Source organism: Akebia trifoliata, chromosome 1 (genome assembly GCF_017979445.1).
Source record: "Akebia trifoliata isolate Shusen 1 chromosome 1, ASM1797944v1, whole genome shotgun sequence".
Classification (NCBI taxonomy): Eukaryota; Viridiplantae; Streptophyta; class Magnoliopsida; order Ranunculales; family Lardizabalaceae; genus Akebia; species Akebia trifoliata.
This window is the reverse complement of record NC_141375.1, coordinates 27,845,162-27,860,950: the sequence shown is the minus strand read 5'-3', so window position 1 is coordinate 27,860,950 and position 15,789 is coordinate 27,845,162. Positions and strand designations below refer to the sequence as shown.

The 15,789-nt window shown below is 35.3% G+C and overlaps 1 protein-coding gene across 1 annotated transcript; it reads right to left on the bottom strand.

Annotated features, from left to right (window-relative positions):
• Nucleotides 1–12,312: 12,312 nt before the first annotated feature.
• LOC147411412 (putative cyclin-D6-1) lies at nt 12,313–14,203 on the bottom strand. The gene is made up of 6 exons (XM_086451855.1): nt 13,874–14,203; nt 13,696–13,782; nt 13,507–13,605; nt 13,214–13,415; nt 12,998–13,128; nt 12,313–12,894 (listed from the first exon to the last, which is right to left on the bottom strand). The coding sequence occupies exons 1-6, from the start codon at nt 14,036–14,038 to the stop codon at nt 12,637–12,639; spliced, it is 942 nt and encodes a 313-aa protein (XP_086307981.1). The 5' UTR covers nt 14,039–14,203; the 3' UTR covers nt 12,313–12,636.
• Between the last annotated feature and the right edge of the window lie 1,586 nt (nt 14,204–15,789).

The following is a 15,789-nucleotide window of genomic DNA, read 5'->3' as shown; positions in this document are numbered from 1 at the left end:
TTAGATAACCTTAAAATCTAAGTATTCACCTGTAATGTTTGGTTATCGTCAATACAAGCTTCTTGGAACATTGTGAATATGATAAACTTACTGTTACAAGCTTATAGTATATTACATTATGTGTATTTTATTTATGGTGCCATACATTCATATATGCATTTATAGTGAAAATATTCGTGAATGCGTAATTTGTTTTTCGATTTCGTAGATGCATGTTTGGTAGATTGTAGTTTATGTTTGGTAAAATATTCATTTACAGGTTGTGGTATTTTTTTTATAAACATTCTGTGCAGAATTAATAACTTGTTCCTATGGAAATTACCATTCCTTTTTGTCAATATAGTCTTGACTACTGAATAAAGATGTTAGTTTAAATTATAAACATGTGCAGTTCTTTGATGATTTACTTATGTATTAGTGCGGGATTAATAAAAGTTAGTGTGGCAATAGCAGCTCTCTTATATTATTTATTTTAAAGTTTTCAATCTGTACAGGTTGGAGGACACAGGTTAAATGTATATATATATATATATATATATATATATATATATATATGAAAAAAAATTGCAGCAGTGGATACAAATTCCGTCTTTATATATTAATTTTGAAGGATATATAATAATTTTTTTTTAAAAAAAAAGCGTATAGCAGCGGATTTTAATATCCGCCGCTATATCTGTAATATTTTTTTTTAAAAAAATTGACCTATTGCAGCGGATCTTAATATCCGCCGCTATATGAATTATATTCTATTTGTTAAAAATTCGACCTATTGCAGCGGATCTTAATATCCGCCGCTAAAGATACTACCTGCAACAGCGGAATACGTTATCCGCTGCTATAGTTAGCGACGGAGGAAACAACGACGGATATTTGGTTCCGCTGCTCATTGCCGCAATAGCTTTTACCGGCGGAAAAATTACCTTTTAGCGGCGGAAAAATCCGCCGCTGTAGATCAAAAATGTTGTAGTGGGGACTCCTTTTGAGTTATTTCAAGGGTATGTTTATGCAGTTAGTTCTCAACCATTTCCATTTGTTGGTGATTGTTTGTAAGAGAAGTCACTGCAAAACTTTTTGAACTTCATGAATAAAAATACTTTCACAAGTTCCTACAAGATTGGGAAGTAATTTTTCACAATTGGAAAATAATTGCAACTACATGGTAATAATTTCTCCATCTTGGAAACAAATATCATCACTTGAGGAATTGCATTCCTTGTGGGTAGTCGTCATCTTATGAGCTTTCCAAATACAAATTAAAAGATTTTCTTACAGAAAGCCTTGTAGAAATTTTACATCCCCCAAAATTTCCTTGTTTCTAGAGAAATTTTGGTTTACCAGAAATTATTTTCCTTATCTATATAATGCCTACTATCTCTAGAATTATAGAAAAATCTCCACTTTTTTTTTTTCTCAATTCCAATTGTAGCTAGAGAATCACAAAGCCTTATCTCTATGGTACCATTTTGTTGGTAAAGTTGTAGTTCTCTTGTAATGTTATTTGTATCAAATGTGCACCTTATTGCGATGGAACTGTTATTTCTGAATACTGATTTCTTTTATGGCAAAGTGAGAAGAAGTTAGAACAAACCTTATATTTCGAAATTGAATGTAAAAGAAAATATTACCTACAAAGAAATGGTTGAGGCGTGCACAAAGCACTGTCCTAAAACGAAATTCGCCCCTGCTACGGTACCACAGTCTGTAGGCGTTCGTTCTGCAGGATTCAACAACCCACGTAGGCCTGTCAACGGATATGTATCCGATCGGATACTACTATATCCGAATTCGAATCCGAAAAAAAACAATACTATCCGAATTCGAATTCGAATCCGATCGGATATCCTTAACAAACATTCGAATTCGAATCCGAAAAATATATCGGATATCCGATAATATCCGATTCGAAAAAAAAAATCCTACAAAATACCGTCGTCTTCGATCTATCGGAGTTCGCACAGTCGAAACCCCCGAAAAATCACTCCGATCGGATATCCCTAATAAACATTCGAATTTGAATCCGAAACATATATCGGATATCCGATAAAAAAATCCTACAGATCGAACAGTCGGAGTTCGCACAGTCGAAAGACTCGAAACCCACATATTTCCTCCGACTGGTTCGGATCGGAGAGAGAGAGAGAGAATATATACATGCATGCTCGCCGACCGGAGAATACGTATCGGAGTTCGTACAGTCGACATTCGAAACCCACACATTTCCTCCGAAAAATCAGTCCAACTGATTCGAACTTCGAAGAGAGAGAGAGAGAGAGAAAATATATATTTGACGCTCGCCGACCGGAGAAGACGGTGGTTACGGGAGTTCGATCGAAGACCACCGTCGACTGATTTTCGTTTTAGCCATTAACGTGGTTGAGAGACTGAGAAGAGAAGATAAGTTTAAAAAATAAAATTTTGTTATATAAAACGAATACACAATAACATATAAAACATAAATAAAAGTTTTGTTATAAAACATAAATACATAATACATATACTATATCGGAGCGGATATTATCGAATCGGATATCGCGATATCCGAATTCGTATCTGAAATTCATTCGAATTTTAAAATGGTATCCGAATCCGAATCCGATATCCGAAAATTTCGGATAATATCCGATTTTTCGAATTCGAATTCGAATTCGAATTCGGATTTCGGCTATCCATTGACACCCTTAAACCCACGTATCCAAAAGGGTACTCTAAATTGGAACGTAACTTCGAACTCGACTACGTAACGTCGTACGTGTGCACACGCATTAAGGTTTTCGGACCGGTGGATCCAAATTCCAATTAGAACCATGGGTTTTCCTCTTGGACCCCCGTATGCGCGCGTGAGCCCGCCCACTACTTCTATCCACTTTAAAGCTATTAGAAGCACAACTACTTAAGAATTGCAAATCAATTCTTCTCCTAGTCGATGTGGGATTATTATTTCTCAAGACAAAATCAAAACATTCAACTAAACATAAAGCAATAAAGTAAAAAAGCAAAAAAGCAAACATGGGATTTAAATACCCTATGGTTAATGATTTACCATATGGTTGCAATTAAATGAATATTAAAGGGTTTTCTAATTCAACCCTCTAAATTCCAACAGGAACATCCTCTCTCTTAAGTTGTAGTTCTCTTAAAGAACCTAAATCCGGGCCAAACATTCATAATGACAAGTCGTGGGAGACAATTCTGTTTTGATCCTTTGATCATAATGTGTTTAGTACTAAGGTAGAAAGACTAAGAAGAAGAATAGAATAAGAGAGAAGATGAGTATTTTGTTTTCTTTTTCAGTTTCAAGATTATGTTCATCAAAGTTTACATGACTTACATGATAAACCTCCTACTAATTTTGAAATATGGGTATATTGCCCAACTAATAGCAAAATAACATATCAAAATCGTAATAGAATAATAAATACACATTGCTCACCCAAAATATTAACTAAATAACCTGTATAAATTTAGTGGAATTTTGTTAAACAACATTGGTCATTTATAATATAATAAGTGAAAAAAATATGTGAGATCAAACTAGAGTATGTGAGCACCATAGTGAACCTCACGTGGTAGTTTGATCAAACACCTCTTGGGTAGTCAACAAAACCTCTTATGTCACACCTTCAAAACTTTGTTTGATAAAATGGTAATAAAGAATGAACCCTAATAATAGAAATAAAAGAAAGGAATCACGACCACATAAAAAAAAAGAAGAAAAATACAATGCCCACAAGATAAAAGATAAAAATTTACGTGATTCACCTAGAGACCATGTCCATGGAAGTTTGTTCTCTACTATCTTCTTTATGCTTCTAGAAAAAAAAATCCATTTTAGAAATTCCAAAGTGAGTCACTTACACGAGTTACAAATCCAACCCAAACTACCTTGGACCGGTCTAAAAACAATAACACTTGGACCGTGCCTAATATGTGTAGGCGCCTATCTTCAACAAGCCCAAGCCCGTGTAAGTTTGGGTAGGTCTTTGTCTGTTTAGGCTCAATGGAGGTTTAGGGCTAGACTCGGACAACGCATCTCTTTAATAGCCCCATTTGGAACTGAGACGAGCCCACACATTCTATAGCCCCATTTGGAATCCCATATATCTATATCCAGCCGTGATTTGTATCCATTAATAGATGGATAATTTATGCTAGTGGACGGTACGTCAAGTAATTAATTGGCTGAGATATTGGTGGGGTTGGAGAAGGGAGACAGACATTCACAGCCACCCAAGGCCTCCAAAAGTCATAAATTCGAATTTCTCTCTCGTATGTCGTTGAAGGGCAAAGGCAAACAAAGCAATAACAACTCGATTCATGTACGGATGAGGCTACCCTTACTCTCTAACGCAATCCACGTGACTCCTGCACTGCACACTCTCAATCTCCCTAACTTAATTGCACTGTTTCACTGCTTCTTCTGCATTGTATAGTCAGGCCTTAGGTCCATTCTCTGCCATCCCAACGGCCCAAATGATAATTTTGTCTTTGTTACGTATGATTGTAAGATATAAATAAGCTAGCCTTGTAGCCAAACATTTCCTAAAATATTTCCATCACTAATAAAGTCTCTGGCTAGCTTATTCATTCCACATTGCACAATATCTCCAAATGTCTTGGGTGGTTTATGCAATTTGTAAATAGTTATCTCTATTATTGTTGCTGGGACCCACCATTTCTATGACATTAAAATGTGAAACTTAAAAAAAAAAAAAAAAATTTTAAAAAGGTTTTTTATTGAAATGATAGAGAAATATTTGTAGATTACTACATGTGTAATGTAGGGGAAACTTTTAGACTTTCCTTCACCCCCATGAGATTAAGAAATCCTGCCCTAAACACTAGTATGGTATCTGTTTTTTATGAAAAAACTCTAATTAGTGCAAGTTATATCTATATAATAAAATACAATTGTAAGGTCAACCATTGCTACAATTTTGTGAGGATAAACATCCTTTAATTACAATTTTATAAGGGACAAATATCCTATCGAAATATAATGCCTTTTCTCTTTACCCCTACCGTCCAATTTTACCATCTTTCAACTTTTACGCTTTTTTTTAATAAAGCCCCTCTTAATTCTACCATCTTTCCTCTTTAAGCAATTATTTTTATTCTTTTACCCCTTATCCTCAAAGATTTTAAAATACCTCTCAAACTTTATTATTACTTTTTCTTTTACCTCCTTATCCCCAAAGAGGATGCCCGTGCTTGCAACTCAAGTCTATTTATACACGTTGTGAGCAATAAAAAGGGCCTTTTCTATGGAGTAGGGACTCGCCTCATGTGTTTGTCTGATTTATTTGTGAGAATTATCTTCAAGGTAAGGTTAATTCATTATATGATTGGATTGCATAAAATGTTATCCACACGAGCCCTGTATTACTATTTCTTAGTCACCTCTTCGTATCAATTTATTTTCACTCATTGATCATTAGGTTTTGATAGAAGAATCTTTGGCCCACCACCCTTGGTCATGTTTGATCATATATGTCAACTGGGTTGAACTTTTATTATCAAGAGTTTGAAATCCTAATTTAATTTTACTCATAAACATGGCTCAGTACAAACTTGCTCGAATTAAATAAATTAAAATTACCAATCTGGATAGCTTTTGGTGTCATTACAGCTTCATTCTTCAATTATTGAAATGCAGTCCAATGAAATCTTGACACATAACTATAATTCTTCTTGTGGTGTCAATCAAAACTCATATCTCGATAAAAAAAATCTACGGTTCCGTACACACTTGTAAGAAGTCAGTTTAGCATTTTTCCACGGTTTAAGCAACCTCGCAATCAAGAAATTCCCCTTAAACATCACATTTATTATGGAAAGCTATTACGTGTCAGCGTATCATTCGTGTCCTTTAAAATCTTACATTTGAATATATAGTTGCAATATTTGCTGCAACAAGCTACATCTAAATAATTTTCTGGTGCACCCCGAAAATTACCGCTCACCAAGTATCCAAGGCCGCAAGAATGTTTCTTTCTCCGATCCAAACATACCGGGCCACTTCCTTAAATTCGTTGTACTGTGGACTGCATAGATGTTGATGTTTCGAACGAAATTAAGAGGGACCACCTTCAATAAATAAATAAAAAAAAGGTTAAGTAGGTGTTTTTTGGTTTGTGTTCTGTTTGGTACATCAAAAATCGGTTTTACTTTACTTGTTCTAAGTTGGGCTATAAGTTGTTTATTTGATATTGAACTTGTCATCTATGGGTTCGGATTTTGTGTTGTATATGTAATATTTAAATCTTCACCCATAACTTTAAATAAGTGAAGGGAAAACAAGTGGAGATCTCGTGATCCACATAGATGACGGAATGTATTTTAATAAATTAAATAAATAAAGAAGTATGAAATGTATTTAGCACTTTCACATTAATTTTTTCTTTCCCCTCTGAATTGCATTTATGGTTGGGCAAAGGAGTTGGATTGGGTGCATGCAATTCTCTCAAATATATTTTCTGTTAAATATTAATTTCAAAGAATAAGTAAATCATTCTGTAAAGGGTAAAATGTGTATTTCATCAAGATCCTACACGTGTCTCAATAAAGGCATGAGCTGAAGAGTAGAACATCAACTTCTAAGAGCAGGCCAATAATCCAACCCAGCCTAGTAGAAGGGCAAAACATAACTAGAGACCTGCCATGCTGGCATGACAGACTAAGTCAATATATTCGCATGATCCCATATTGCATGTGTCAAGTTCCAAGATCCTAAGAGAAATCCCAAGAATCCTGGAGCATGATAAGGAAGATTCTATTTCAATTTGGGATCCGTGTGATCGTGAAATCCCTCATAATCATATCTCGAATAAAAGGGAAATCTTGACCTAGGGAGACCTTATATATTGTACAGATGACCCAGAGCTAGAGATCTTCTTGGCTCCCTCTCGATTTGAGTGAACATCTATTTTTCTTTTTTTTTGCAACTCTAACTTGACTGTCGAAGGATTATTGGTAGGTACCACGCTGATGCCATCACGGAGGAGCAAATAGTACTTTTTCAAAGCAACATAGCAGAGTAATTAGAGGTAAAACTCCAATTTGCCTCTACACATTCATTGTGTTATTCCATTGATAATTTGCATTTTATCTTTATTGATTTGATAAGCAAATGAATTAGTGGCTAGTCAAAAGATGGGTTTCGAACTTAGGTTTTCAAGTTTTGGTCTCAACACTCGGGTTGCAACTTGGGCTAGTCAACTTGAACTCAACCAAAGTTCAACCCAATCAATAGGTGAGCCTAGGCTAAGGTTTTCATGTTTCGAACAACCCAACTCAATCTAAACCCGATGCTATATAATAACATATAAGTATTTTTATTTATTTTAATTTTTTTTAACCATCTCGTCCTAAATATATTTATAAAATTAAGAAAAAAAAAATCTTTTTAAATCTATTGTTATATATGTTTATGTATAATAGTATAATTTTTGAAGATGAAAAGCCCAACTCGCCGAAAGTTACCTAACTCGGGATAACATAAGTTTAAACCCGATGGTCGAGTTAAGTTGAGCTCAGGTTGATGATTCTACAACTTGAGTTGAGCCTGAATTTACCTTCCAATTTGCCCAGGTTGCAGTCCTAATTAACACTTGGGGACTTTAACAAACCTTGCAAATTGGACTTTAATTATTGATTGATTGCTAATGTCCATATGATATGATTTACAATGTCAATTAGGGCTTTAAATAGGTTGGATTCAATTTGAGTATAGTCATATTCAACCGAATTTCTTTATCCGAATTTGAATTTATATTTGAATTCACCTCTGATCCCACTAGATAAACCATATCCGAATCCTTTTAATTTCACTTAATTCAGAGCCAATTGAATTGCTTGATTCGGGTCAGATAATTCTATACTTGCTTGTTAATGGTTATGTTATTTTATTTTATCATTATAATCTTTTTATTGGATAAGAATTTATATTATATTAAAGTAGTATAGAAGGATGTTTTGAAAATGTAAAAATATAATTTTTAAAGCAGCATATAATCCGGATCTAGGTGGATATATGAATGGATCCGTATCAAGGGATTTGTCTCGAATCATGGGACATCGACCCATTTTTATTATTTAGACCTATTCCAAGGACCGAAACCCGCTAAATTTGAATTTTGAATCACTGGGATTTTAGATAAAATCTGACTCATCTTATGCCTTAGTGTCAATGGGTAGTACTAGTTATTTTTCTATTTGGTTCTCTATAACCATTGAAGACACCTGTTATGTTTCCTTCAAGAATCCAATGGGTATCTCAAAGATACTTAATAGTACATTTGTTTTACTTATAATCTATTTATAAAAACATTAAATATTAATCGATAAATAGTGAGAAATAAATATATTTCGGTGGGAAATAAAACTTGATGGATTTCAAATATGAAGGGAAGAGGAGGAAGAAGAACAAAAATGTGTAGTAATCCTGAGAAGATCGTAACTAATCTTGAGGAAATCTGTGTTTTGCCTCAAATCCTAGCAGCCACGTTGATGAAGAGCCTCAACGTGGGATGAGGTTAGAAAATCCGTATAAATATTAAAAGAGAGCTACTATTGGCACTCCAACTTTTACTTATTACACCTCAATTTCTCAAAATTATTTATCACACCTTAATTAAAGATTAAAAAACACCACAAAAGTTTGGTTCAAGTTATCACTTCTAACATTACAAAGTATTATTAACCTAATTAAAGATTAAAAAACATTGGTCGAACATTACAAAGGTTTGGTTCAAGTTTTTTTTTTTTGTTTTTGATGATAGGGGTGTTTGAACTTATGTTTGACTAGGGGGACCGGAAGAGCCAAGGCATATGGGTCCCTCCCCCGAGCACGTGCATGGCCGGCACATCACATGTACTGGGTAAGTGAAGGTGCGCCTTTCAGGTGGCCCCAAGGAAATACTGCTCATATTGGGTATCAAACTTACAACCTATGGAATCTCACTGCTTATCACTTTTACCATTACAAATCATTATTAACACATTCAAACAACTTCCAGTTGTTTACCATTAGGATTAAGAGCACCTCCAAAGCAACACCCTCTACCCATACCCATAAATGAGCTTTTTGGGTATAGTGTGTTGCAATTATGGGTATTTATGGAGTGTTTACTCCAATCGCACTACCCATAAACGAGTAAAGAGGTTGTAAACAAGTAAAGGTTGGTGTGCCAACAACAACTACATAAGGGTAGCGTTCAAGGGCAAACTTTTTAGCAAACTTTTTGGCAAAACATTTTTCAAAACATTGGGTTAGAGGTTTTGGAATGGGCTGATTTTTGGTGAGAATGATCTCTACGGTGAGTAGATCATCCTCACCAAAAATCAGCCCATTCCAATACTTCTAACCCATGTTTACCAGCTGAAAAATCGTGGACCGTCCATTTTTTGTAAACTGTTTTTGATGGGGTTAAAAGTTTTGGAATGAGCTGATTTTTGATGATGATGATCTCCTCACCGTAGAGATCATCCTCACCAAAAATCAGCCCATTCCAAAACCTCTAACTCATGTTTTGCCAAAAAGTTTGCTAAAAAGTTGGCCATTGAACGCCCCCCACTACATAATTAGGGTGTAAATAAGTAAATGTTGGGGTGTCAATGAAGGAACCCAACGGTTTAAAAACCATGAGCCCAACAACAATCAATAGCGATCACGAGATTGTAAAAACAAGTAAAAGATGGTGTGCCAACAACAACTACATAATTAGGGTGAAATAAGTAAATGTTGCGGTGTCAACGAAGGAACCTAATTCAATAAAAACCATCTAATTCGTCATCTTCCCCAAGAAAATGAAACCAATTGACAGAGAGAGAGAGAGAGAGAGAGAGAGAGAGAACTTGAGAATTGAATCCATGGGTTTCAGTTGGTGTGCTGGAGCTCAATGAGAATAAAAAAGAATATTTCAGTTGTAGAAGTAGAATTGAGCTTTACCTTGATCAACTTTGCTCTACTAATCCGAAGTAGCTCTTAAGTCCCTTCTGTAAGCATCTGTGTGATACCGGCCAATAATCATCCGACACCCAAGTTAGAGTTGCAGAGAAAATAGTATTAAAGAAAAAAAGTTTCAACCTTCATTCTTCGAGTGCCTCTCCCCCATCCTCTTCTTTTTTCACTAAAAAAAAGATCTTTTTTCCTCCATTAATTCCTTTATTTATAAGTTCTTCTTTCAAATCAGGATTTTCCCTTTAATTGAGATTCGATTATGGTGAATCCCCTGATTACAAAAATCCTAAACGAAATTTGAATATCTGAGATTGAGTCCAAGATTCTTGGGAGATCTCTTCTGAGATTTCTGAACTTAACATGTGTAATCTAAAATTTTGTAAATATTTAGATTAAGCCTACCTTGCTAAACATGTCAGGTCTCTCCTTATGTTGTTCTACCCTATCAATCAGACTAGATGCTACTATCTTGATCTACCCTACTGCTAGGTAAGATTGGATTTACTGGCTCACTTCAAGTATCACTTACTCAACTAGGACACGTGAATGATCTAGATAACGTACCATTTTTATCTTCCACATCAATTTTTTAGGATTTTAATTTAAAGACAAATGGCGTCAATGGTTGGAAGCCTACTCTTCTTAAATCAATGTTCAACAATTTAACATAGGCAACGGTAAGAAATTCTTTCCCTAAAAAAATGGGTAAGTTGATAGGAGTACCAATTTTTGGCATTGAAACTACCCAGACCCAAATTTTTTTTATTTTTTTTAAATATTAAAAAGGGTCCTACGTTGGAGTGGTAATTGTTCGGACTCCATTACTTATAACGATAGTTGGGAGCTGATGGGTAGAAGGATGGAAGCATTGGAGTTGCTCTAATTTCATTTAAAATCCTAAATCTAGCAAAGAGAAATCTAAAATAGATAGAGAGAATTTCTATTGACACTCAAACTTTTATTTATTCTCAACTGTTGATTTTTTTTTAATATTTTAATTGGGGTGTAACAAGTAAAAGTTGGAGTGCCAATCGAAATTCTCTATTAAAATGACTCTTCAAGTTGATACATTGTGAAAAGAGTTAAAGATTCACTCTGTACAGTATACACCGAGGGTGGAGAATTAAAAACCTACTCCCACACCTCAATACGAAATCATAATACGATCCCTTTATAATGTCAAATATCTCCCTTTATATTATAATTCCTTTTATTGTGGTTCATGCGGCATGTTGAAGGTGTGGAAAATACACCGACGATGGAGAATTAAAAACCTCCTCCCACACCTCAATACGAACCACTAAAAAAATCACAATGTGATCCCTTTTATAATGTAAAATATCTTCCCTTTATAATTCTTTTTATTGTGGTTTATGGGGCATGTTTTGAGGTGTGGAAAACTCATACGACAGTTTCAATCCTCCATCCTAGGTGTATATCATCCCTGACAAAGGTGAGCCATTTCTTAAGATTCAGATTGAAAGACATTCTTAGAGATTGCATCAAGTGAATCCTTAGAATCTGTACTAATCCCTAGGAATCCTACATTTCTACTCCAATTTCAATTTTCAGCCTTACATCCGCATGTTGAAATTGGGTATCAAACCTTGGTGCAGCTTAATAATGGAGCCATAGGTCCAAGGATAATTAACCGCATGCTACATATTCTATGCCACGACAAATCCTTGTGGCACGTACAATCACGGTTTTAAAACCTTTTTGACGTCTTGTCTCAACCATGAATGAAATCAAGTTGCCTCAAACAAATTTTTCAATACGTTAAGATATGTCTCATTCAACAATGAGACAAATAAACGATGTTTTTAAATCTCGTCCAATAGATTTGACTTATCTATCTGTCTAGTTGGTGGTCGATATCAATACAAGTCCTCTTGACCTTGGACAAGAGTCAAAACCATGCATACAATCCCACCACTCCTGCCAACCACCAGATAATTTCTGTGATAAATCGTTGTGGGGGATTCGAACTCAAGACCTCCACTTCCTCGAGTGTGGCCTTGGGCTTTTGGCCATCTCCCAATTGAGATGGTTCATGGGCCATTCGCTTTATTAACCACCTAAAAAACTGATAAATCCCAATTTAAGCCTAAATCGTAGAAATAACTCCAAAAAGTCATTTCCACACTGGTACGGGGGATTAATATAGATAACAGGAGGCCTATTTCTCCCTTGTTTCGACTTGTCTTCGTCAACGGCCCTACCGGTTCTTTTGTGTCTTTCCCGCCATTTTTCTCTTTTTCATGATTGACTAATAGTAGAAAGAAAATACGTTAAATTAAGCTTTTCTTTTCTTTTCCTTTTTTTCAAAGAAAAAACAGTACTTAAATAAATAAATTTAATTATTCCTCTGTCACCAATAAAGAGACCACAAAACTCGACCCAAAACATTGAAAATTAAGTTCTACTAGTCCCTTCAATTTCAAAGCTTTGTTTTGTCTTCTCTCCATTTTTTTATTATTATTTTTCCTTTAGAAGAGTAGAAGGTTGAGAGTTGGAACGGTAGGTAAAGGCCACGGTACGATATCGAAAGAAAAGTGATTTCTACTCTCTGTCTCTTCAAACTTTGCTTTCTAATTGATAGTGCTGCATACGTCGTTATCTCGTAGTGTTATATAGACCACTGAAGAGAAATTAGAGATTTAAGTCGAATTGAATCAGCACCGTTGAATCTGGGAAAGCTGAAACGTCTTCTCGCTGCAGAAATCACTGATCTTGCGCCGCTTGACGTCTCGCTCTGATATTGAAGTAGCGAAAGTGTTCGTGGACATGATTGTCTTCTCGCTTTCTGAGCTCAAGCAATGGAGGTCAAGCACATTAACTGGCGTTTCTGAACTCGATCCGATATCAAATAGAGATTCATAACTGTCCATTAATAATTCTTGAATCACATTGCAGCAATCTAACAGCTTCTCCTGCTCCATTCACAATCAACAATAAAAAATCAGAAAAAATGTTAAAATAAATAGATGTGAAAAATATTTGAATCATTTGTGTTCGATAACCTTTGATTCTTACTTTATTTACATGCACACAAGACGAAATCGCTTTTCTGAAACAAGGGAATTGCAAGGGGAACAGCTCGTGAGAAGCCGATAGGAGCGCAGATGCTGCGATAATCGATGGTTTAAACTCTAAAAGTTTGATTTCTGTAAGCAAAGAAGAGATCGACGATCAGTTTCTCGAGTTTATTAAGCAGCGAAAGGATGAAAGAAATCGATTTTAATTTTTTACCGTTTTGAGATTTGAAGAGGATCTCTGTAGCTCGATCTTTGAGAGCTTGTATTAATGGCGGATCTTTGAGTTTGAATAAAGAAAGGAAGAAATGAAAGAAGGAGAAAGGCGTTATGGATCGCATTCGCCATTTCAGAGATCCTAGTATCAGGAGCTCCATTCGCTTTATCGTTTGTGAGTCGAAGATGAATCCTTCTTCTCCCTTTCCAGATGAATCGAAAATAAGCGTCAGTGAATTCGACAAAGAGACAAATTTGTTTGGAGAAAATTTTAAGAAAATAGTCTCATCTTACTTGAAGAAAATAAGAGAGGGAGAAGTCGGTTTTCTTCATCTTCTCCGCAAGAGAAAGGCAAGATATGGCAAGAAGCTTCAAGATCCATGGCTTTCCTTGCTGCAACATCAAAGATCAGTTAGATTTCAACAGATCTAACAATAGTTTAAGTCAATATATAAACAAACTCATCATTTAAGCACATTTTACCGGAATTTCTTGTCTCGAAGTGAACCGATCGAGGTAATTAACGGCGAGATACGGTATGAACGGATCCAAGTTGCAGGAGAATTGCGCCTGACGAACTAAAAACACTTCAGAACACGAAAATATCCGATTTGAGATTAAAAGAAAATTACAAGAATTCGGCTCGGGTTTGCTCTGTTACCTGTAGAATTAAAGAGATTGCATCTTGACGAGCGGAGACATCGAAATCTCTGGTTTTGAAGTTATCACTGGGCATGTGATCTGATTCGGAAGCGAAAAGAGCTAAAATGGTATCAGATTGGTGTTCTTGAAAGCCTGTTAATGGATTCTCGAGATCGAACTCCATCGCTTCTCTCTCTTGCTTCGGCCTCGAAGATTTCAGAAGCCTAACGCGAAATTAAAGTGAAAGCCATTGGACAAAGAACAAGAGAGAGGCTTCGCTTTGTCTGTTTAAAATAAAGTAGTGCCTTAAACCTCACTCCTTGTAGCTCTCTTATAGTCTTATCGATAGGGATAGGCGTTGTTTCTCGCCTCCCCACATCACCCACCCTCTCTCCCTCACCCTTTAGCCTTTAATTGGGAAGGAAAATCGAAAAATTAAATAGAGATTCTATTAACCCACCAGCCTTTACTTGTAACACACTAACTCATAGAGATTTTTCCCAAAACGTGCGCAACCTATGTAAAATTCCGTAGTCAGAATTTTAATTTCCAAAACATGTTTTCTTGATGAATTCGTGACTTTTAAAATCAACCAATGAGATTACTTATATAACAAAATCACTGGTATTTTATCTATGAATTAGTTGATGATACAAAGAACGAAAAAAAAGATGAATTTATTAGAAAAAATATGTTTTCGGAATTAAACTGTACAATGTATCAAATTCAGATTTTCGTCATATTCAACCCACGGAATAGAGATTCACCCCTTCTTTAATTACAAAAGGATTGGTGTGTTGTAAGTAAAAGTTGGTGTGTTAATAGAATCTCTCTAATTAATTTTTTTTAAATATTAATTTTATTATTTTATATAATAAAAAAAAGGGAAAATTGATTGTTTGGAGGGAGTTAAAACCTGCCTCCTACCCACCAGATCTTGCCTCATCAATGTCTCATTAGATGCATCATGGTAAGAAAAAAAACACTGCGATCCAGAATAAAACGACTTCCCATAACTATAGCAACATATAGTGTCCAGATGGCACTTCTTTGTTGGAGATTAAAGAAATTAAGTTGCGTGCTGTGTAGAAAACGGGTTGATTAGGAGCCCAGAGCAATTTAAACTCTTACATAAACATCGTTCATTTTCTATAGGAATGGGACATCATTGTGGATTGTAATTAAAAAAAGGGACTCTTGATACATATGTGCTAAGATCTAAAGTGTGGGATGGGTTTTACCACTTCTCCTGAGAGTGTACAATCCTGACTCCTTCTTTTTAAAGTTGAAATTTAATAAGAAATTTAGTGTTCACCGGGCATCCTCTTTGAATAATTAGGACCCCACCTACTAGAATTGTGAGAGAAGGGGGGGGGGGGGGGGGGGGTGCACAAAATTGTAGTAAAAAGAGTCCTATAATTGTGTTTTATTATATAGATGTTAAGGATTTAATATATCACATATGAATGGCACAAGTTTTAGTTCCAACTAATTCAAAGTCTGATATGGAGTTATATAGGCCAAGAAAACAGACATGTAATTGGTTATCCAATTGCATCCGCAGAGTAAAGGTATTTTTTCTGTACAAGATAGCCTTTATTGAGTAGAATGTGTAATCTTTGTTTGGCCCCATCTAGGATCCACAGTTTATAATAATCCCACCTTAGATCAGATTTTGTGACCCTGAGTTGATCTAACTACCTAGCTTATCAAATAATCCATGCACATAAGTTAAAAAAAAAAAAAACCATCCTACTTGATCAACGGGACTAACAATCAAGACTTGAAAATGCACCATCAAACTAATAATGTATCTTAAAATACTTTAATATAGAGATATCTAATAGAGTTGTGGTCCCTCGACACAGATGGGTGTGAAATTTTAAAGACTCGAGACTCTTACAATTTTCTTTATTTCTATTAGGCCCACAAGAG